The sequence below is a fragment of the Meles meles genome, chromosome 10, assembly GCF_922984935.1.
Source record: "Meles meles chromosome 10, mMelMel3.1 paternal haplotype, whole genome shotgun sequence".
Taxonomy (NCBI): domain Eukaryota; kingdom Metazoa; phylum Chordata; class Mammalia; order Carnivora; family Mustelidae; genus Meles; species Meles meles.
The window spans coordinates 690,590-712,664 of NC_060075.1; the positions used below are offsets into that span (position 1 = coordinate 690,590).

Below are 22,075 nucleotides of genomic sequence, written 5' to 3' on the forward strand. Positions count from 1 at the left end.
TACACAGAATTATGTAGGACTTACATAACTTCTTATATGTATGTGAGTTTCATGTAATAAACTATGTAACATAACACTTGAGCTGAGCTTTCCCAGTCAAAGACTTCCCATCAGATCATAGCTGCGGCAGGTCCTACGTTATAAAAGTGAGTATTCAGTAACAACCTAGCACCTCAGGCAGTACAAAGTGCACATGTCCGGGCTGTACTCACTGGTAATGAACGCATCGGAAAGTATCACGAAGTAACAGTCACACCCAGATGACTGCACTTGGCCATCGGTTTTCGGGAAGAGCCCCAGACTGAGGTAAAAGTACAGGAAGGGAAGGGTTAACGGCGGAAACACAAGGTGATAAGCAGGCAGTTCCGAAGGACCAGAAGGACTAGACCCAAGAGCCATTTCCACCATGACAGCAACCAGGGCTGCCCCAGGGAATGACTAGGGCAGCCCTGCAGCTCTGGTAACTCAGGGGGAGGCTGGCGTGGACCAGTAGGTTCGAAAGGGGAGCAGCGGTCCGGCACCAGGGTGGGCCTCCTGCGGCTTCCTGGGCGTCGGGCTTCTCCGTCTGCTGGGCTGGGCGGGCGGTGAGGTGGTCGGCCTCCCAGCACAGCAGGTGAGGAATCCCTGAAAGCGTATCGTCACCAAAGCGCTTCCTGTTCCAGCAGAATTTTCAGTATAAACAAAACCGGTATTTGTGCGTGGAGGAGTTGGCAGAGTAAGGTCGGGCTTGCTCTGAACACTGAAGCAACAGCTCGCATCACTTAACGAGCGTTACCGTCAGTGTCTGGGGCTGGAGCCCTCCGTCTCTAGAGTGTTAGTGTCCAAGTCACTGACGTGCTCATAAATGGGGCTGTATTGTCTGTGGGGTTGGGGGTTTTGGGGTCTTTTTTTCATCTTGGACTGGAAAGTCCTAGGGTAAGATCCTTTTCCTGTCATCGCATTTGGGTACCCAGCTTAGAGAGAAAGTTCAGCTGTCCTGAATGATGGTGACTTTTCACTCTGTCCTGGTGGGTATTTTTATGCGTACAGTTACTTTACATGTATCTGTTAACAATTTTAACATCCGAGCAGTAACTGGCAAGAAGTAAGATTCTCTGAAAACTTCCCAGTTCTGGTTACAACTGCTCTTCCACAGCAGTGAAATTTCATTTGTGCCTTCAAAAACGTCCCATACGTGTTACTTTGTTCTCACGTTTACCTCACAGAACAGGGGAAAATGTGTCTTTGTCCTCCACGATTTTATTCATATTACTGAGTTCTCTGTGAGTGCTGTGCAGAATTTCAGAATTATTACAGTATCGAGTACGCAAATGCGATGTGAAGAGAGAATGAACTGAAATCTTGGCTGGAAGCTGTGCAAAAATAACCAGAGAAGTTTAATGTAGAAACACGGAATGGGTGCTGGGTGTCTGTACAGTATTCTTTGCACTTTTGTGACTGTTTGAAATATGCTGAAGAACATGTCACGTGTCTGGGTTGATACTAAGTCAGTGGTGAGGTCCCACAGGAACGTATGAAACGTTATTTAGAATAGGATGAGACGTAGCCGGAGTATTACCCTGTGTCTGCAGCTACATAGCCCAGCGCTCGCTCTCTGTGTCCCGCATAATAGCGCGGCCATGTTGCAGCTCAGGCATGGAACTCCTGTTCTAAATGCTGTCTGTGAGAAGACAGACGCTTCGACCTTGTAAGTGGGGTGCTGCGTCGTGTTTGTGGTAAGTTTGCTGTTAAAGCGGTAACGGGTGTGGATAGGCCTGATCGTTGGTTTGTTCTTTCTCCTGCCCACCTGATAGTGGTCTGTCGGACACAATCATCCTGGACATAATATCAAACTACCTGGTGCTTCCCAATCGCATCACCGTTCCTCTCGTCAGTGAAGTTCAGATCGCTCAGTTGCGGTTTCCTATACCAAAGGTAAGTGCGTCTGAACGCATCAGCACTCAGATGCGGAGAAGCGACTCACGTCCCTGCATGTTGTGACTTCTCGTGGTTCTCTTAACGGTGACCTCGCCACATGGATCTTGATGTGGTCGTTTGTCCTGTCACACTCCCTAGGACGTTGGGCAGCGTGCATCCCAGAGGCTTCAGGGCCGTTCTGACAGCTCGCCCATGAACGTCCAAGGTGCTTACAGCAGATCGGACTGCAAGTCCTAAAGGACCGCTGTGACGGCAGAGTTCTCTCAGGACACGGGCTGCTTGCACGCTCAGAATGTAACAGCTTAGTCCAAGTGACGGGCACTTTGTGTCCTGACTGGCACAGGTTTCCTCTCGGTAGCGAGTGTGGTTACGTCTCGAGTCACGGCAGAAGCAGCAATGGTGTTAACCCTGCCGTGGACAGGATGGGAGGGTCGGGCCTGGGCCTCCGTCACGGCCCTGGGGTCTAACAACAGCTTTGCTTTGGGGCTGTTACTTGGCATTAGGGGACCTCAGTTTCTTCATCTGTAAATTGGGGATGATGCCTAGCACACACAGGTCACAGACACCAGAGTCCCCTTCACTTGAGTAAACCATATACCGTCAACCAAAGACTGAGAATCTGCTGGTCGAGGACGTAGAACGGCCTCCACTGGTCAGAGGTGCTTGGACTGGATGGGCCCTCACAGTTAGGGAGAGCTGTTAACCTTAAAACCCCAGGGGTCCCTGGGTGGCTCAGTACATGAAGCGTCTGACTCTCGATTTCACCTTGGGTCATGATCCTCCGGCTCGTGGGGCTGAAGCCCAATTAGGCTCCTTACTGGGTGTGCAGCCTGCTTAGGCCTCTCCCTCTCTTCCCCCCACTCCTTCCCTCCCTCCCCAGTAAAATAAAAACACAAAACTGCCAGTTACTTGGCCAGCAGAAATGGGTTTCTTCAGGAAGAGCAGAGAATTGCGTCCTGGGACAATTCAGCTATGGCAGAACCGTAGGGGATTCTGCGGAGCAAAGGAGAGGAGGCTCCTTCACGGGAAGACCCCAGCCCAGGGTCAGCTCCGCGCCCCAGAGTCCCTGTTGTGGGAGCACTGGGACCATCAGTGCCTCTGTGAAGCTGCCACTCTAACGGGGCCCTGGCTGCCCAACCCGAGTGGACGGCAGCCCGACGTGGACTGCTGACATTTCTGTTAGGTGTTGACCCCAACGGCCCAGAGGACATCGTGGGAGCTGGAAGGCTGTTCCGTGGCACACCACAGGCCAGCGGGAGAGGCAGGGTTAGCGGCAGAGAGTGGGTTGGCAGGCAGAGGAGGCCTCCCGGGAGGGCACCAAGGACAGAGGAGATCGTGAAATTGAGACGAGACTGCCTGGAAAAGAATCCCAGCATGGGAGGTTGTGGGGGCCTCCTCCTTCCCCGAAGCACCCCGTGTGCTTGCTGGCGGGAAGCCTGCCCAAATCCCAGCAGTGCTGAGCTGAGACTGATGAGGTACAGACAGGGTTTGGGATGGGGGACACCGAGGCACGGGGGCACCAAGACACAGGGTCATGAGGTCTGGGGTCACTGAGGTCCAGAGTCACGAGGCACATCTGACCAATGACATAAACCAGTAACGTATTTTATATACATGTTATATATATATATATATATATATATATATATAAATATATATATATTTTACGTACTGTATTTTGTATTCTTTAAGTTAGAGGGAAGAAAATGTTACTGAGAAAATTATAAGGAAGAGAAAATACGGTACTGCACTGTATCGAAAAAAATCTGTATGTAAGTGGATCCATGCAGTTCAAACCTGTTTTGTTCCAAGGTCACCTGTATTTCATAGGATTATTCTAGAAATTGGAGTAATGAGTGCCTGTCAAGGGCTTGTTAGTGACACGTCTGGACCATTCTGTAATGGTGGTCTCAGGTACTGTCATACGGAACCAAGCCTCCTTAGGGTCCTGGAGCACACTGTCACTCTGGACCCTCACCCCCGCTCTCCTCCCTGGTGTGGTCTCCTGAGGAAGAGTGTGGTACTTGGACACTGTCGTCCTGCCCTGCTTTGGTTTTCCCTCTGCCCTGAGCCCACAGTCCATGTTTACTTTCTTTCCTGCTACACAAGAAGAGGGTCTCCCCTCCCTCTTGAGGTTGTTGCGTGTCCGCCCTGTTCTTAGGACAGTGAGCACACCGCCATCGTTCGGCGTGTGTCAGAGGAACCAGTGAACAGTCCATGCGTGCTCCTCCTTTCCAGGGTGTTCTGAGGATACATTTTATTGAAGCTCAGGATCTTCAGGGGAAAGACACTTACCTTAAGGGACTCGTCAAGGGAAAATCAGACCCCTACGGAGTTATTCGAGTCGGCAACCAGATCTTCCAAAGCAAGGTCATCAAAGAGAGCCTGAGTCCGAAGTGGAACGAGGTGTACGAGGTAAGCTGTGTCCAGTGCGTCAGTTGGCCTCTCCCCAGGTTCTGTTCCACTCCTGTTGCACAGGTGCTCGCTGGGTCACTTTTCTTTAATTTCCCATCTCTGTAAGTGTGGTACCTTCTGGTACCTCACAACTTCCTGTCATGCCAACACATCCGCATAGACGTTAAACTTCAGTTACGTGAAACGATCACAGTAAATTGACAAAGTGATTTCTGTGGTGGTTGACATATGTGAGTACTTACAAACATGAGATTAATTATGTGCTGTTTTATAAATTCTCGCCTAATGCATCTAGACATTTCTGTGTCAGTACACATGGACCTGATCTGTACTTGCTGTTCGTTCACGGGAGATGCCGTCATTTCTGTACCGAGAGAGACAGTGGCTGTTCGTTTCAGCGTTAGAACACTGCTGTTAACTGTGATGTCAATGTGTTTTCTTCACTTGGTCCAAGTTTTCTCCGGATAAGCTCCTCAGAGTGGAATTGCTGCATCATAAATGATGCTGGAAGGAAGATACATTTTTGCAAAGTTGTTCTTGGGAACAGTTGTGCAGTTAAGCTGCACTGGCTTCCCACCCTCCCATTCCAGCCTGCTGCCAGCTGGCTTCTCTCTCAGTGCTGGCGAATGGGTCCCTTGTCCGTATCCCAGTGGTAGCTCTGGAGCCCCTTCAGAACTGGAAAGATGTCCCAAGCCGGTCCTAGTTTGTGGGTGCTGGAGCAGTGGGACTTGATACAGCGAGTGTAATCTCAGATGACTGGAAACACAGTAGACTGTTACCGTGTGGGCAGATGTTTCAGAACAGTCTGCCATGGCGAAGCGTGTGTGATTTGACAGTGACACTATGTACGTGCATTCCGGCTCCTTGCCGTGGGAGAGCAGGTGCCGTTCACTCCCGTCGCGTTCAGCAGCCGTCTGAGATAACCACTCACTGTTTTTTCAGGCTCTAGTCTATGAACATCCTGGACAGGAATTAGAGATTGAGCTCTTCGATGAAGACCCAGACAAGGATGACTTCCTAGGAAGGTAAACCGCTGGGGAAGGAGAGTAAACCGGGTGCTCTTTCTTTGGAGTAGTGACACTTAGAACTAATGTAGCTTCAAGAAATGGGCTGTGTATATGTTACGTGTATTTTTAAGCGGCTCTTAGATCAACGTTTGTTTCACCTTAGACTTGTTAAAAGTATGTTTTATTTCTATGAAGTTTCACATTTAAGTACAAGAAGGAAAACTTCTAGATCTGTGTCTGTCCCAGCAGCCACTGGCCACATGTAGCTATTTAAGTTAATTGATTAAAACTAAACAGTTTTAAATTCACTTTGATAGTTGTACCTGCCCCCATTTAAGTGCTTGTAAGCTCCATGTGGAGTGTGGCCCCAGAGGCCGGTGCCGCTGGCTGCTTTCACGCCAGGCAGGCTTTGCTCTAGATTGGAAAAAGGAGTTTTTAAGCTTTTTCTGTTTGTTGCATTATTTAGGGAACAGGGAGGGATAGTAATTTACATTGTGCCTACACATTGGAAAAATAAATATTGACTTGTTCACTTCAATTGAACAGCCACTACAGCCAAAAAGCATGATCTTTTAAAAAAATACATCTAGCCCTAATCTTTATTATTTAACTGAATTTCTTGTGGCAAAAAAAGATACAGGGATAGATGATGTTGGATAGATTTGGCCTCATCAAGAACAGCTTGTGTATTATGCTGTGACTTCAGAATCCATCACGAGATGGTGTATGAACAAGGAGGGCAGTGACGGATCCGTTCTGCGCTCCAGTAAAACCGAGTGTGGCTCCCGAGTGCAGGGACTGAGTCTGGGGACTGTGGTGATAGACCAGGAGAGAGCTGTGAGGCCCTCACCTGGTTCACGGGCAGCGGCGAGAGAAAACAGGAGTGCGGCCATCCATCCTCGTCATCTCTGGCTTCTGCAGGAGGGAATTCCGTGCTTTGCAGTGGGGCAGGATTTCTAGGGCGAAATGGAAGGGGCTGTCAGATAGCCAAACCAGAAACGTCTGTGGGGGTGGTCCAGAGCTGTGGAGTGAGGACGGGAAGGGCACAAGAATGACTGAGCTGTGGTGACGGGACGGCAGCGCTGAGGGAGAGCATGTCAGACAAGAGGGCTGAATATCTTCAGACGTTTTCAGCACATTACAAATAGCTACATTGTGGGGAAAACCACACTTTTTACAACTTTGATCCTGGCTTTGCCAAACAGAGCTCCTGACCTCCCAGAGACTCACTCCTGCTTGCTTCCTTACTTCCTTTCATAGTTTTGGGATAAGCCTGAGGAATGTTCTGGAAGAAGTCTGTTTCTTGATAAACTGTAGCATTTTGATACATTTCTGAGTACTTTTTTGTAGACAAATGTTTAAGGTTATTTCAGTTGTAAGAAGTGTGTTTCTATGTTCTAAAGTTGTTGTGTTGTTATTTCTATAGTCTTATGATTGATCTTACTGAAGTTGAAAAGGAGCGGCTTTTAGATGCAGTAAGTTTCTTTGAGTATTATTCCACGCATGAGCACTGACACCCCTGCTGGTCCCCCACGTGATGTTTCGAAGACTCGGGCCTTTTAGGAATGGCAAAGTGAAAAGAAATAAGTTTAACAGCCCCATCAGATAGTATGTATTATGTGCCCACCGCATGTTAGAAATTCCTAAAAGTACGAGCACAAACCCACTATTTCAGGCAGGCATGTGCTCTCCTTCGGGAGTCCAGGCAAAGGCCCATGAGAAGCTCCCTAAAAGTGGACTTTATAAAGACAGAGTTAATACCAGAGCTGGCCCAGTGCGGTCGTTGAAAAATTGTCACGTGAAAGCTGCCTGTGTGTGCAGTGAGAATTGACAGCAAGCAGACACCCTTTGAGCAGGACACCGCTCTCAGAATAAAAAGCACAAGAAAAGATGTCGAGGTGCCTTCTGAAAGATGGGATAATTGGGACAAGTAGGGCAGAGTAGCCAAGGCCGTGTCGAGATCCCCTGCTTTCAAAGTAGCACGTTTTCCTTCTCACGCACTCCTCAGGGCAGTCTCTTAACTCTGTTTGGGGATTATCTTTGATGAATCGCTTTGTGGTTTTCAAGCTGAAACACCTAAATCCTGTTTTCTTAAGTAGTACATAGTGGTGAATAAAGGCAAGCATGTTAACTTTTTTTGATAATGAAATTCAGCATTTAAGATCAATGTTACATCATGTCCAGGCCCGTAAGTTCTGTTAAAGTCCACACATAGAACGCTGACAGTCCTGGAGAATTCTGGAAGACATTTGAACCCTCGTGTGTAAGGTAGGGGTGAGAATGCTTTCGACTCCACAGCGGTCGGGTCCACGTGAGTGAAGCACTCAGCCGGCCCCTGGCCCGCAGGAGGTGCTGGGCGAGTTCCAGCCCCTGCTCCTGTCACCCTCTGGGGCTGTCGGCTCATTCGAAGGGCAAAGCGACATATGGCAGGACGCGGTCCTTCAGCATTAATCAGGAACTATTGGTGCCTCACAGTGAGCAACTTGGGACATTTGGGGAAACTGCTTGACTGGAAAGGTTGGCTCAGGAGAACTTCTGTGAACATTCGCATTCTCTCTTCAGTGGTTCGCCCTGGACGAGGTCCCCAGAGGAAAGCTGCACTTGAAACTGGAGTGGCTCACATTAATGCCAAATGCTTCAGACCTCGACAAGGTGCTGTGAAGTGTTTCCCAGGACGGCAGCCACCCCTCGTAACTAACCAAGATTGGTGTCCTCAGGTTGCCTGCTACTTAGCTTAGAAAAATGACAGCAGTCATTTTCATTCTTGGGCTGTAAGTCACTACAGTCACATCAGGGGTAAATTCAAGATAATGGAATTTTTTTAAAAGGAAGATGTACAGGTCATTCCCGCCTGTTTTACGAGCTCTTCATAGTCTGTGTTCGATACAGTACAGGGCTTTGGGGAGCCACTGATCACCTATGCTTTATTTAATTGATTCATACCCATTCTTGTCACTAAAAGACAGTTACTGTCTTCATTCTCTCTGTGTTACACATGTTGGATGGATTTTTTCCCCACCTTCTTTTCGTGAGCATCACAGACCTAACCAGGTAGAAATAGTCTGAACTCTTGTGGAAATACACCTGCTGAGGCATTTTGTCCTTTGTTCACAGGTGCTAACAGACATCAGGGCTGACAAAGACCAAGCCAATGATGGTCTTTCGTCCTCGTTGCTGATCTTGTATTTGGATTCAGCAAGGAACCTTCCGGTAGGTAATGCCTTAGGTGCTCCTTTCCTGGTAACAGATCCCGCTGCATTCAGCCACACTGCCACCCGTTACTGTCCCTCTGTTCTCGCTGGCACGCGCGAGAGCAGCACAGGGGAGGGAGGGACCAGTGTGTATTTGCTTCATGACTCCAGTTTGTGTTGATACGTCTTCGGGTTTATCCCGGATGTTCAAAATTACTTTTACTCTGACGTGTTTTATGAAGTCTCCATTACATAGGAAAAGAATGTGCCTGGTCATTAGGGAAGGAGATATTCGGTAGAAAATCACTAATTACTAAAATAGAGTTACCTAAGATGGAAATTATCTCTGTGTGGCATGGACTAAAACGAAGCAGCTCTCCCTGCAAGCCCAGAGTCCCTCCTGGCTGTAGCGCGGCAGACAGAAGGGCAGCCTGGGAGAGCAGGGCCACTGAGCGGAGCCTCTGGTGCCCCTGCCCGTGGTGAGCAGTCACCTCGGCTCCGACAGCCCGGAGCACGGGCTTCTCCACGCGCTTGCTCTTGGAAAAAAATGGAAGGACAGCTTTTATAGGTAACGACTAACTATGGGGAGGAAAAATTGTGCGATTTCCATTCACATGAAGCCTGATGTGACCCTCCACCACCGTACTTTAAACCCACTGTAATGTGACCATTATAGACACACAGATTGCTTTGATCTTTTTCCTTTTTTTTCTTCTTTTCTTTTCCTTTCTTAGTGCCAGTTCACTTACCCAAGAGATGGCCATTCTTTATTTCATTTGGGGGAAGAAAGACTATAGATACAGGCTGTTTTCCTCCCAGAATTATAATAAATGCTCATCTATCTGAGTGCATGTCCGTGGAGTCTCCCCGTGTCCTCCCCTTGCTGGCATCAGCCTATTGGAGGCCGACAAGGAAGCCAAGTGTCCCCTGCCCTTCATAGTTTGCATCTGGGTGTCTCACATTGGACTGTGCCTAGCCATGCCTCACCACAGCGAGACGGTTTCCTTTATCCCATGAAATGCACACCCTCGTTAGCCTAGAGCCTTTCAGGGGTTTACAATGCTGCTTTCTTTGCACTTGGCACAAAGCAAATAAAGGTACTTTGTGTATCTTCTGTCTTTTATTTAAAGCCTTTAACAAAGGGGAATTGATCATTTTTTTAATGCTGGGAAGATAAAGTTGAATACTGCGTTTAACTACATGTAATTGTACTCTTTCTTTCAGTGAAGTTTTCTTGACTGACTTTAACTTTGTAAATTCTTATTTTTTCTTAAAGTGTTACCTTAACCTTTTGGCCAGTCTTCCAGTAAGAACTCCGTGACTTTTTCTGATACAGTTTCAACTTGGGGAAAGTTGTTCCGTTATTTAACCTTCCTACAGAATTTCTCGTACAGTGGAATTTTTTGTTTCCAATCACAGGGATGTTTGTTATGTAACAAGCCTTACATCATCCCTGATGGAAGTGAATTCGTTGTCTGTTTTAGGGTCAAAGAATAGCAGGAGTGAATTGGTGAGGAGGAATGGGGCCTCTCTCACACCGTGCATTTTGTCGCGTTAAGCTGAAATTTAGACACGACGTAGGCCAAACAAAAGCAGAAGCGAATTTCTCTCTAATAGATGCACTCCGTGCATGAACTGTGCTCGGACTGTCAGAGGCAAAGGGTCTTTGCAGAACCGCTGCCGGTTGGGGTTGATTGGAGACGGGAGCGTCTGTCCGCCGGCCCCCGTGGCTCGGAGGGGCGCCGGGACTCTGCCTCTGCACCCCGCGTGCTAGTGCTGCCTGGCGCCACTGACCGCAACCCACCCTTCTCTGCTTTCTCCTGTTTCCACTTTCCCAAGAGTATCTACGTGGGAAACTTTGGGTGTGGATACTTAAAAGAGAGGCGAGCGTCGGGACTAGTGTTTTGTGAAAATACTACCTCAGTCTATAGAGCACTATTTGTGAGTTCTCCGGTGTTCTTCCTTCTTCTGTTTTAATGGAGACTGCTAGAATGTGGGCTGAACTTCTAATGCCATCGACTGGGTGGCATGGTGTGGCATGCGTTTTCACTTTCTTGCATGAGTTCAGTTACCGTGTGTGTGTTTCTTTTGTGCTTGTTTTGTAAAAGTCACACTGCCGTAACCACCTCTGGTGACTACATCTGATGATGAGATGAACAGACCTGGTGAGTCCTGAAGAAGCCTCACGCTCCTGAGCTGCCCGCCCGTAAAAAAATAAAGACAAAAACTCTTCTGAGCAAAAGATGAAGCCGTAATGATTAAAACAGATTTTCTTGCAGTTCATCTCAATGTGAGATGTAAATACTTACTTGCAAGCTTTCAAAAAACTTGCGTAAATCTACTTTTTCCTCCTGACAAAACACAGAAGTGTTAGGACGTGGCTTTCCTGGCAGCGCCCACTGCGCCCATAGGGATGGTCAGTGAGGACAAGTCTGCCTGTAACCCTGGAATCTGACTTTGCCCTCACATTTTCACCAGAGCTCCTAAGGGAGGGAAAAACAGATTGATTCTGCGATTCAGCTTCTGTTAAGGAACTTCAAGAATTTCCAGGCGTGGATAATTGAGCATTTCTAACCCTTATTTGGGAAGTTGATTCTGATCTCATTATGTCTCTTTCCCGGGGTCTTGCTCTGGGGCCTTGATTCCCAGTGGTGCTCTTAGCAGGTAGTGATTTTTACCTGCTTTGAGGTCAGAGAAGGTCGCCAGTGGCTTAGTCATTAGTCTAGAAAGTTACTTTTTCTAGACTGATTTAATTCAATAACTAGTGAGATCCTTAAAGTTCTTTGGCCTTTGAATCTAATGGTAGTGCTTTGCATTTTTTTTTAAAGATTTTATTTATTTATTTGACAGAGAGAGATCACAAGTAGGCAGAGAGGCAGGCAGAGAGAGAGAGGGAAGCAGGCTTCCTGATGAGCAGAGAGCCAGACGTGGGACTCGATCCCAGGACCCTGAGATCATGACCTGAGCCGAAGGCAGCAGCTTAAACCACTGAGTCACCCAGGCGCCCAGTGCTTTGCATTTTTGAAGAGTTTCCATTTCTATTTCCACTTACATTTTCAGATTATTCTTCTTTAAAAAAGAAGAGTGGGGCAAAACTTGAAAAATAGGTATTTTGTCCCATTTTATAGCTGAGGGAAATCAACACCCTGAAGGGTTTGGTGAGCTGTTGAGAGTCACATAGTAGGAAAGGGTAACCATGGTCTCTATGGGTGCTCCTGTTGAAGGCATTTTAAAGGTCAAAATGAGGTCCCTGGTGCCTGTCAGCAACCACTCTTTGTCACTTTTTCATAAATGATCTTGTCTGCGGTACTTCGTAGTGGCAGGCTGGACGGGAGCCGCTGGCTGTGGACAGCAGGCTGCTTCTGCTGCCGCAACCGTGTTCGTGTGCAGCAGCTTCCCTGAGTTACTTTTTCTCACTCTGTAACTGCCTTTTAAAGGAAATATTTCTGACCTCGTGTCCGGACTTTTTAATTGCTTCATAATATTTAGCTAAGACATTGCTGGGTTTTCAAAACCAGCTTTCTTCCCGCATCATCAAAATCACATACTAGTACTGCTTAGTGGTTCAAGTACGGGCATCAACAAAATGTTTTATAAACTAAATGTGAACAGATTTGATGGCCTGTTTTCTTCTGTAAACCCATTGGTTTTCAGTATGAAGTTAAATGTGTTTTCAGTTTTCCTCGAGGCCTGAGACCACTGGTGTGTCTAATAAATGCAGTCACCGTGGGCTCTGAGCGTCTACCTACTCAGAACACTGGATTTCCAGCCCTGTGCGTGCATGACCATCAGCGAGGCATCTGCAGACCTGAGCAGGGCTTTCTCCCGTACTGGAAACAGCCCCTGCCAGCACAGACTGGCGGCCCTTTGCCGGCCTTCTCTTGATCAAATTTTGGGCTGAATTTGAAACTGGAACACTGAAGGTGTTCTCTGGCTCCCAGTGGCTAGCTTTACAACCTGAGGCTTGCACAACAGCATCCGTGTGCTGAGTACCTCCCAGGGGCTCTACCTGGGTGCCTCATTTCAGTCTCAGGCCGGTTTCAGGTAAGGAGACTGAGACAACACTGAGACTGTGAGGGACGGCGGTTAGAGACCCAAGACCGCAGCTGGTCAGCGGCAGAGCTGGAATTTGAGCTGTCGAGTCCGTCTTAGTTTAAAGTGAATTCGTTATCGCTCCAAGTTTATAGGTTCATAGATCTCTCCGTGCAGTTTCTCTGAGATGAGTGTTCCCCCTGTCATCTACTTCAGATGAAAATGCTGTGTAACGTGAAGACCACTGGGTGTGGTGCTGCCGGGTGCCATCTCACTTTTAAAAGTACAGGCGGCATCGCTTAAGTCTTTAAAAACAAAGCAGGGGCACCCGGCTGGCTTAGTTGGGAGCGCATTTGAGTGTTGGTCTCAGGGCTGTGAGTTAAAGTCACACTGGGTGTGGAGACTACTGAAAAAGAAAAGTCTTAAAACAGTGCAGGTAGCTGTCACTGCTTCCAGTTACGGTGAACAGCCCGCAGGTCGAAGGTGCTGGACACACCCAGGGCTCGCGGTGGCTCCGCCTGGCGCACCGGGTCACCTGGCCTGTGTCTGCTTCAAGCCCGTGCAGCTTCCCACATTCCCACAGTGCTTGTCCGGCACCCTGACCCTCACCACGGCCTCTCTCTTCGTTTTGCTTTCACTGACGCATGTCAGAGTAGTGTGTGCACTGAGCCTAGGTCACAGCTCTCCGAAGGGAGCTTCAGGAAGGCTTCGTACGACACCTGAAGACAGGCAGGCCTCACACCTCAGGGCGGTGGTCCCCGCCTCACCTGTCCAGGCTCCTGCTGGAGGCTGATCCGGTGGGTCCCATGTTTGTAAAGCTCCACGGGCTGCCTCAGTGGCCTTTAGGTAACATTAATTCCTTGTGGCCAAACATTTTCGTCTTCTCGTGTGGCCCACCCTGCCATGGCCACAGGAGGCAGGGAAGCTAGTTGTCCGTCTCTCTCTATTGTGAAATCTGCTGTTTAATGAGAACATAATAAAAAGCAGTTTGTCGTATAAAGGTAATTACAACTAACATAAAATCCTTACTCTTAAATATTAGTCCTTGAAGGAGTTTGTGAAACAACTCAGTCTTGCCCTCTTGAAGGCAAGAAAGTAATGATTTTTTTTTAAAAAGTCAGTAAAAGTAGGACATAAAACCCATAAATAGCAGAACTTTAAAGTCAGGACAGACTCTTGAAATGATGCGACCACTTCTGCATTTGGGCTTGAGAGAGTGGGAGTAGAGTGGAAAGGGCCACCCCTGCTTGGTTTTGCACAGAGAAGGTAAATCCCAGAAGAAAGTCAAGTAGCATCTGCTAGGATATGATCTGATTTGAGCGCAACTTGGGCATGTACGGCCTATTCCTTTGTAGTTAGATAAAACCTGTAGTATATTTATGGTTGATATTTGAGGGGTTTATTCAAGTAAAGGATAGCAAATGCTTAAGGTGTCACTCCTGGGTTTTTCAAATCCCAAAGACGAGGGCTGGGAGTATAAAAAGAACAGTAACCCTGAAGGATCGTAGTCATCATGGAAGACATGTGTTTGGATATTTATAAAGGCTTATTCCAAGGTAGAATCTTGGACATAAAGAATTTTATGTGCTAAAAATGAGTTTTACTGTTTTTTTTTGTGTCATTCTTGTTGGTGGTTTTCATTTAAAGATTTTTTTTTTGGTCATAAATTTTTGTGTCATTAACCTTACATAAATTCCTCATCGCATGTCTTATTAACCCTTGGTATATTCATTTTCTTCTGACTTGAAAGAGTAACCCATTAGAATTTAACCCTGATGTCTTGAAGAAGTCTGCAGTTCAGAAAGCTTTAAAGGTAACTAATAGCTTCCCTTTGAAAAGTTAATTGAAACATATTGAAAGAGATGATGCTTTTTAACTCTCTCGAGTCTGTTGACAAATTGCCTCCCTAGTAATTCGTTGTCTAGTTGGAGCTTTTTTTGTTACCCAAGAATTAGTAGTTAGAAGAATTTGTTAACTTTGAAGATAAAATTTATGAAGTACCGACATGATACATTAAGCCGTCTGTCCTGTTGGCCGTCGGCAGCAATGTCTAAGATGGTTTTAAATCATCTGCATTTTAATTGGATTTGAATTTGTGAATATGGTGAAATAGAAGATATGTTTAAAAACTTAACCAGTTTTGAGATTGTGATTTCTAGATATTCTTCCCTTGTGCACTGTGACTGTCCATTTGGAAATCACCTCTTCCAATATGCTGAGTTAGGGCTCATGGCTTCTGGTGCTGCTGGGTTTGGGTGACAGGTCTTTCGAGAAGCTTTAAATTTCATCAAATGAGGTATATTGAAAACTAAGCTCCACTCCCTAAACAACATGAATGTGTATTTTCTGGCTAAATTGTGAACTTTTCAATGACTTACAGTGTTCTGTTATTTTTCCTCTGATTTCTTTGAACATTTAGGCTTAAGTATTTGGGGGAGGGGGGTGGATTAAAAGTAATTGTTTTAAGAAAACTCTATCCGAAGGAATCAGGAATGGTGTTAATCAGCTTCATGTAGGAAAATAAGTTCAAGTCTACAAGTGAGGAGGACAGACCGTGTCTGCTTTCTGACACAGTATTTATTTAGCCCTTACCTGCCCCGAGATGAAGTGTGGCCCAGCAGGGAATTACTCCTTTGCAGTACGAGTTAGCACAGAAGTTGAAGCAACTACTCCCAGAACCCTGGAAGGAACTAGGTCAGCAGTCTCTCCGTTTCTGTGGTATCTGAGGGTCATTGACCAGCAGGACGTTATGGCTAGAGTGAAGGCTCGGAGCCAGACTGTCTGGGTTTGAACTGCAGCCTGGCCCACTCACCAGTGTGACCTAGAGCGAGATGTTAGTCCTCTGTGGCTTACAGACTGGAAGTGGCAGGATCTTTTTTGGAGTATCAACTTAATAAGATCATGTGCGTAAAAGAGCTCAGTGTAGCAATTAATTATTATGACATTTAATTTAAACCTAACAGCAAGGCTTTTTTGGTATTGTGCCCATTTTTTAGACATGAAAACCAAGGTTCAAATAGATGAAATTTGTAGGTCTCAGTAATCAGTTGCAAACAGCTGAAATTTAATTCAAGACAGTCTAACTTAAAAACTCCTGTTTTTGGGGTGCCTGGCTGGCTCAGCCAGTAGAGCATGTGACTTAATCACAGGGTCGTGAGTTCAAGCCCCACGTTGGGCATGGAGCCTCCTTAAAATATAAAAAACTAAATGTTAAAAAAAATTTAAACTCATTATTTTCATTACACCTGTGAATCTGACTTGTGCTCACGCATTTTGAATATTGCGTCATGGTGGAAGACTTAGTGATTTTGTCTTATTTCGTGAGATCTCAAACATCATTCCTTTAAACCAGACCGTTATTTTATGTACTAAGAAAGAAAGAAAAAAAGTTCCAGTTAGGGCTTGATAGTGTTTGTGTTTATTGGAAGGATTTTTAGGCTTAGGATAAATACGGATTTTTATTACATCACACACAGCAAAAGGAAAATGGAAACAAAATAAATCAGTTAAGTAAAGAACAACTGTCTTACAATTGGGACCTGCCTAAAAACAGGTACATAAAAGTTGCCAACTGTAAGTTTCATTCTGTTTCCAAGAGATGTTAGAAAGTTTGGGGGAAAAAGTGTGTCTCAGAATCGATTCGGCATACAGTAACTCAGGAATGAAAGGCTACTCTTCCCAGACGCAGTAAGCCCGGGAGCAGCGTTTGTATCAACACAGTGGCTGTGTCAGCAGCCGCTGTAGCTGAAGATGATTTATCTCCCTGAAACGTAACAGAGTCTTGGCCTGTGGCACTGCGTGGCACTGTGAAGGGAGGACGCCCCTCCTTGAAGGCCAGACTATTACTCAGCCACACCCAACTGCATGGGACGTTCAGAAATAGAATTTCCACGTACATACAAGAGGACTTGCGCTCAGTTGAAACTCCGGGCTTCCAGAGTGAAAGGAAGGATTTCCGGGGAAAGTTAGTATTCTCTGCCACAGTAGTCTATAGCTTTGGATTTTTTTTTTTAACAATATTTATTTCATTTTGCAGAATTTATTCTCATCAAAAAGATGAACCAGAAAATAAATTACCACAGTATGTTTGGGCTAGTAATATTTTATTCCGATAATCATAAATTTGATGCCTGTTTCTGTCATTGCTACGGTGTTGAGGATTGACTCTGAAATTGTTTAACTAAAAAACACTTTTGTGACCTTCTAATTAATTCCCACTAACAGATATTTAACTGCATCTTCTTGTGGGGCTAAGTTATAAATAAACCTCATGTCCCATATATGTTGTGTTTTACTATGTTCTATCACCTGTCTGCTAAAGGATGCTTACCATTTTTTTTTCTTACTCCTGAATTTTTCTCATATTTATATCTGCTTAATTTAATGCAATTCTAGATTGATGTTTGTTCTTCCAGTCAGAATTACGTAGGAGCTGGTAAGCAAGACTTGTTAGCTGATAGCTACATGTTTGCACAGAAGATACCAAGCTAAAAACAGGAAGACTCTGGTACTTTGTAGTATTTTCATTACTTCAGCCAGGGGACTGTTTTTTGAATTGTACATTCCCACCTTTGCCCTTCTGTGTGCTTTTCTGTTTCCATTCACTGCACTTACTCATCTTTTTACACCAGTAAGATAAGTTTTAAGAGCTGGAATTAGTTTTAAAGATTTTTGGAAGATTCCATTTTTCCAAAGTAACTGGCTTTAAAAATAAAAGACCTTAGCATTTAAAAATCATAAGCAAACAGGAATTTTTTAAATTTATCTCATGGTAGATACAGTTTTGCTTTGGGATATGCTCAGCAATTATTTTCTAGTTAAATTTTTCCCAGATATTCCTTGTAACTGAAGTATCAGAAATAAGTAGAAATGACTATTAATATGAGCCAATGATCTCATTTTTAATAAGCCCCATTTCAAGACCTATGCTTGCTTATTTTGTCTGTTTTTTGTTTTTGGATAGTCAGGGAAGAAAATAAACAGCAATCCAAACCCTCTTGTCCAGATGTCAGTTGGACACAAGGCCCAGGAGAGCAAGGTAAGATTCTGACTAGTTTCCTGTGATGTCACTGTTGCTGCTCTTAGATGAGAACTGTCAGCTGGCTAATGGTGTAGGCATGAGGTCATTGATTTCCATATCTTTCTCTCGTTTTCTGGAATCAGTCAACTCATAGATAACCATACTTCTTTATTGGGTAGCAAATATATTGTTCGTTTTTTAAAATGACATTAAAAAATTATAGTAGCCTTTGCTTGATTTCATGGATGGATGACGGGATAAAGTTCTAAGTTTTCTTTGAATGCTCTGTAAGTATTTTGTTTGAAAGATAACCAACAGTCCGTAAAATTCCGCAAACACAGTTCTATTCAAGACTCAAGGGCAGTGCTCTTGCTGTAATGTCTTCCACTTTCTAAACGTAAGAAAAGCATTTCAGGGATTATTTAAAGCTATAGGCCTTTGTTCACTTTTAAAATGTTCACAGCAAATAAAATCTTTTAAAAAACAATAAAATAGAATGTTCACAGTTTCGGAAGCTTTCTGAGTTACCAGCGTTGTGTAGAAGAGGCAGGACAGGCAGATGAGGTCTTGTCTTTGGAAAGGGCACACATTTGGGATTCCCTAACAGTTCACTTCCCTGACCCACTCTAAACGCTTTGGACCATCTCTGTCTTTGAACACTTTTCACAGTTAATACAGAATAGCACATGCTCCGTAAATAAGTGCCTTGGAATTTAATTAAAGTCATCCTGAGCTTCCAAACACAGTAAATGAATGAACCTACAGTCTCGGTAGCCCTTTTCCACAGAAAATACCACAGAGCTGATATGCGGTGATTTCTTTCAGATTCGGTACAAAACCAATGAACCTGTGTGGGAGGAAAACTTCACCTTCTTCATTCACAATCCCAAGCGCCAGGACCTCGAAGTCGAGGTATTTCATTTGCATTTTTTGGTAGAATTGTAGAAATACAACCAACATACGAATCCCTGCACGGATTTGAAGAGTACAGTTTACGGACCATCACAGTCGGTGTATTTTTGTCAGGGTTAATATGTCACACTTTTTGATACGAAATTTTTTTTTCAGTTTTCAACTCTGGATGCTTGCTTCTAGTGTCTAGAAATGCTCCTGACTTCTGTATATTGATAGATCATTGTACTTGGTTACTCTCAGCCGTTTATGGCTATTTTAGGATTGCCTCCTAGATGGCAGTCACATTTTCTGTTAATGGAGTCACTTCTGTGTCTACAGTCTGGGTGCCTTTTACTTCCTTTCCTTGCCTTGTTACCCTGCTATGGCCCTCCCACTTCTGGACTGAGTAGACATCTCTGCCTCCTTCCCGATCCTGAGGGGAGAGAGCCTCGGGGTTTCACCGTTAAGTCTGTTACTTTTTCAGAAGTTTCCTTCTACTCCAGCTGCTCACTAGTTTGCTCAGCGTTTTTTTCGTGAATGGATGTTGAATTTTCTCAGAGGCTTTTCTACAGCTATTGAGATGGTCATATGGTTCTTCCTTTTATGTTTGTAAATGTGGTAAGATACATTGTTGGTTTTCAGATGTTAAACCTTGCAAACCTTTATTTGGGGATAAACCCCACTTGGTCATGACACAGTATCCATTTTATGTATTCAATTGAACTTACTAAAATTTTGTGATGAATTTTTGTATCTTAGTCATGAAGGATACTAATCTATAAGTTTGTGTTCTTATGATGCTAGTTTTTGTATCAGGGTAATGCTCTCCTCATAGAATGTGTTGGGGAGTGTTCTTTCCTGAAATTTTTCCAGAAGAGTTTATGTAGAATTGGGTTTTTTCCTTACATGCTTGGAGAACTCCACCAGTGAAACCATCTTGACCTGTAGTTTTGTAAGAAGGAGCTTAAATACAAACTAATTTCCATTATAGATACAGATCTATCTAGGTTATCTGTTTTTTTCTTGATGATTTTTTATATTCATGCCTTTCAAGAAATTCATCCATTTCATCTGACTTGTTGAATTTCTTGGCACAACATTATTCAGAACATTCCTTTAATGTCTTTTATTATCCTAGAAAGATGTTCCCTTTCTTGCTCCTGATGCTGGTAATTTTCTCGTTCCCTCTCTTTTCCCTGATCAGTTTGGCAAGAGTTTGTCAGTTTTATTTTCTTAAAGGACCATCTTGCACTGTTCCTAGGTGAAAAGTCTGCTGCTGTTAGAGTTTAGAAAGTTTTTGACCAGGACTTCACATTTTTCCCTGGGTGAAAATTTTTCATTTCTCATTTTTCCCTTCACAGCCCCGGGTGTCTCTTGTGTTGTTGGTCCCGTCCTGGTTTTTCATCTCAGACGTATTTTCCATCTTACAAGTAAACATTGGGATCTTTTTCTCTTCCACTTTGGGGCCTACTTTAAAAAAAGAATATATTTAAAAAACAAAGCTATTTTGTATTCCAACACTCTGACAGGAATAGCACCGGTTACAAAAGTAATGCTAAAGGCTCTTATTCAGGAGACGGAAATCACCTTGCCCTTAAAGTATATACTACAAATTTTCAGAACAACCAGGTAGATTTTAAACAGGGAATGTTGAAAAGACACTTAGAAGGGGCACCTGGGTGGCTCCGCTGGTTACATATTTGCCTTCAGTTCAGGTAACGGGGATCGAGTCCAGCATCGGGCTCCCTGCTCAGCGGGAGCCTGCTTCTCCTTCTCCCTCTGCTGCTCCTTCTCCCTCTGCTGCTCCTTCTCCCTCTGCTGCTCCCCCTACTTGTGCTTTTTCTCGGTCAAATAAAATCTTTTGGAAAAATAAAAAATAAAAGGCTCTTAGAAATGTTTTTCTCTGTAAACAAGTATCACCAGTAGAAACTTGATAGACACCTCACGTGAATATGTATTGTCACCGTTTCCACCGAATTTAAGACGTTTCTTCCTAATCTGCGGATTTGTGTAGACTGCTGCCTCTTAACTCGCGTCTCATGGGTTCTTGAAGCACGGTGCTCCGTCTGTGCTCGTTGTAACTGTGATGAGGAGGTGACCTGCACGTGGGCTTGGACACAATGTAACCTCACTCGTCACGGCATTCTGAGGGCGTCCACTGTGTGAGTCATTTATGAGAACCCTACCCAGAGATGGCGGAAGTGTTTTGAAGACTGGATTTGGGACATTTATATGCTTTCTGTCTCCACCTTCCCGGCTGAGCGTGTTCTGTCATGTGTCCCTCAGGTCAAAGATGAACAGCATCAGTGTTCTCTGGGGCATCTGAAGATCCCTCTCAGTCAGCTGCTCACCAGCGACGACATGACCATGAACCAGCGATTCCAGCTCAGTAATTCAGGGCCCAACAGCACTCTGAAGATGAAGATCGCCCTCAGGGTACTGTAGTCTTCCGCAGCACGTGGGAGGGCGCGCGGGGTAGCGAGCAGCACGGTGACGCTCACAGGCCCAGCTCCAGAGCCGGGCAGAGGGCCTGGGGCACTTGTGTGCGGAGCAGGGACTACTGCTGACGGTTTCCAGATGCCCAAGGGAGAGAGAATTGAGGCTTGGACTCACACATCTGCCCAAGTTGGTATTTTTGATTGCTTGAAGCAGACCAAGTTAAATTTTCAAAAGTCATTCAAGAGGGAAAAATTAATAAAATTCTACAAAGTGGTAGACGCTACAAACAAAAAAGTTTTTGTCTGGGGCGCCTGGGTGGCTCACTGGGTTAAAGCCTCTGTGTTTGGCTCAGGTCATGATCTCGGGGTCCTGGGATCGAGTCCCGCATCGGGCTCTCTGCTCAGCAGGGAGTCTGCTTCCTCCTCTCTCTCTGCCTGCCTCTCCGCCTACTTGTAATTTCTGTCTTTCAAATAAATAAATAAAATCTTTAAAAAAAAAAAAAAGTTTTGTCTAAAATAGACAGTGATCCTTATGAGTGCCTAAGGAGATGTTCAAAATTAATAAAGTTGGCAAATAAATGAAAATGCTAGACTCACTAATTTTTAAAGTGCAAATTAAAGAGAACCCACTTTTTTAAAAAATTAAAGCAAACTTAGCAGAGGATGCAGCGTACATGGACTCTTTGCACTTGGTCCCGATGCTGGGGATGGGCACAGTTTCTGCAGGAAAGCCTGCAGTGTCTCCCGGCCATGAACAGTAGAGCCCCTTGAACCAGGAATCCTTTCCCTGCAAGTCTGACTTTCAGTAGAGGACAGAATGCAGAGAGACCATGACCAGAAAGGGGTTTGCTGCAGCTCTGTATGCAGAGGCCGGGAAAGGCGGCGCCGTCCCTGCGACCCCAGGTGCAGGGCTGTGAGCTCAGGCTCTGCCCAGCAGAATGCCGCAGAATGACGCTGCAGACGAACGCCACAAAGCACAGGGTCCACGCGCTCACACGAGCTGAGGAACGTGAGGTCTGCCCTGCACCGAGGCTGCTGTGTGTGGTGGCCTGCTGGGCAGGGTATCCTCGCCGTGCGTCCTTTCTTGGGGGCACGCAGCCCACGCCTAGCAGTGACGGCACCCGCAACTGGGTGGGAATGCGTGCGGGTGGAGAGGCTGAA

The 22,075-nt window shown here is 45.3% G+C and overlaps 1 protein-coding gene across 5 annotated transcripts in view; it reads left to right on the top strand.

Moving 5' to 3' along the window:
• The window catches only part of ESYT2 (extended synaptotagmin 2), a 75,923-nt gene that overhangs the window by 44,903 nt on the left and 8,945 nt on the right, over positions 1 to 22,075 (top strand). For 3 of the 5 annotated variants that reach the window (XM_046020288.1, XM_046020292.1, XM_046020293.1), the window contains 11 exons: positions 1,794 to 1,914; positions 4,156 to 4,332; positions 5,275 to 5,357; positions 6,766 to 6,814; positions 7,902 to 7,991; positions 8,454 to 8,549; positions 10,370 to 10,471; positions 14,313 to 14,375; positions 17,526 to 17,600; positions 18,408 to 18,494; positions 20,763 to 20,912. In XM_046020288.1, the coding sequence (XP_045876244.1) occupies positions 1,794 to 1,914; positions 4,156 to 4,332; positions 5,275 to 5,357; positions 6,766 to 6,814; positions 7,902 to 7,991; positions 8,454 to 8,549; positions 10,370 to 10,471; positions 14,313 to 14,375; positions 17,526 to 17,600; positions 18,408 to 18,494; positions 20,763 to 20,912 (1,093 nt within the window). The remainder of the gene's footprint in view (positions 1 to 1,793; positions 1,915 to 4,155; positions 4,333 to 5,274; positions 5,358 to 6,765; positions 6,815 to 7,901; positions 7,992 to 8,453; positions 8,550 to 10,369; positions 10,472 to 14,312; positions 14,376 to 17,525; positions 17,601 to 18,407; positions 18,495 to 20,762; positions 20,913 to 22,075) is intronic. The other 2 variants (XM_046020289.1, XM_046020291.1) reach the window with 2 other exon arrangements.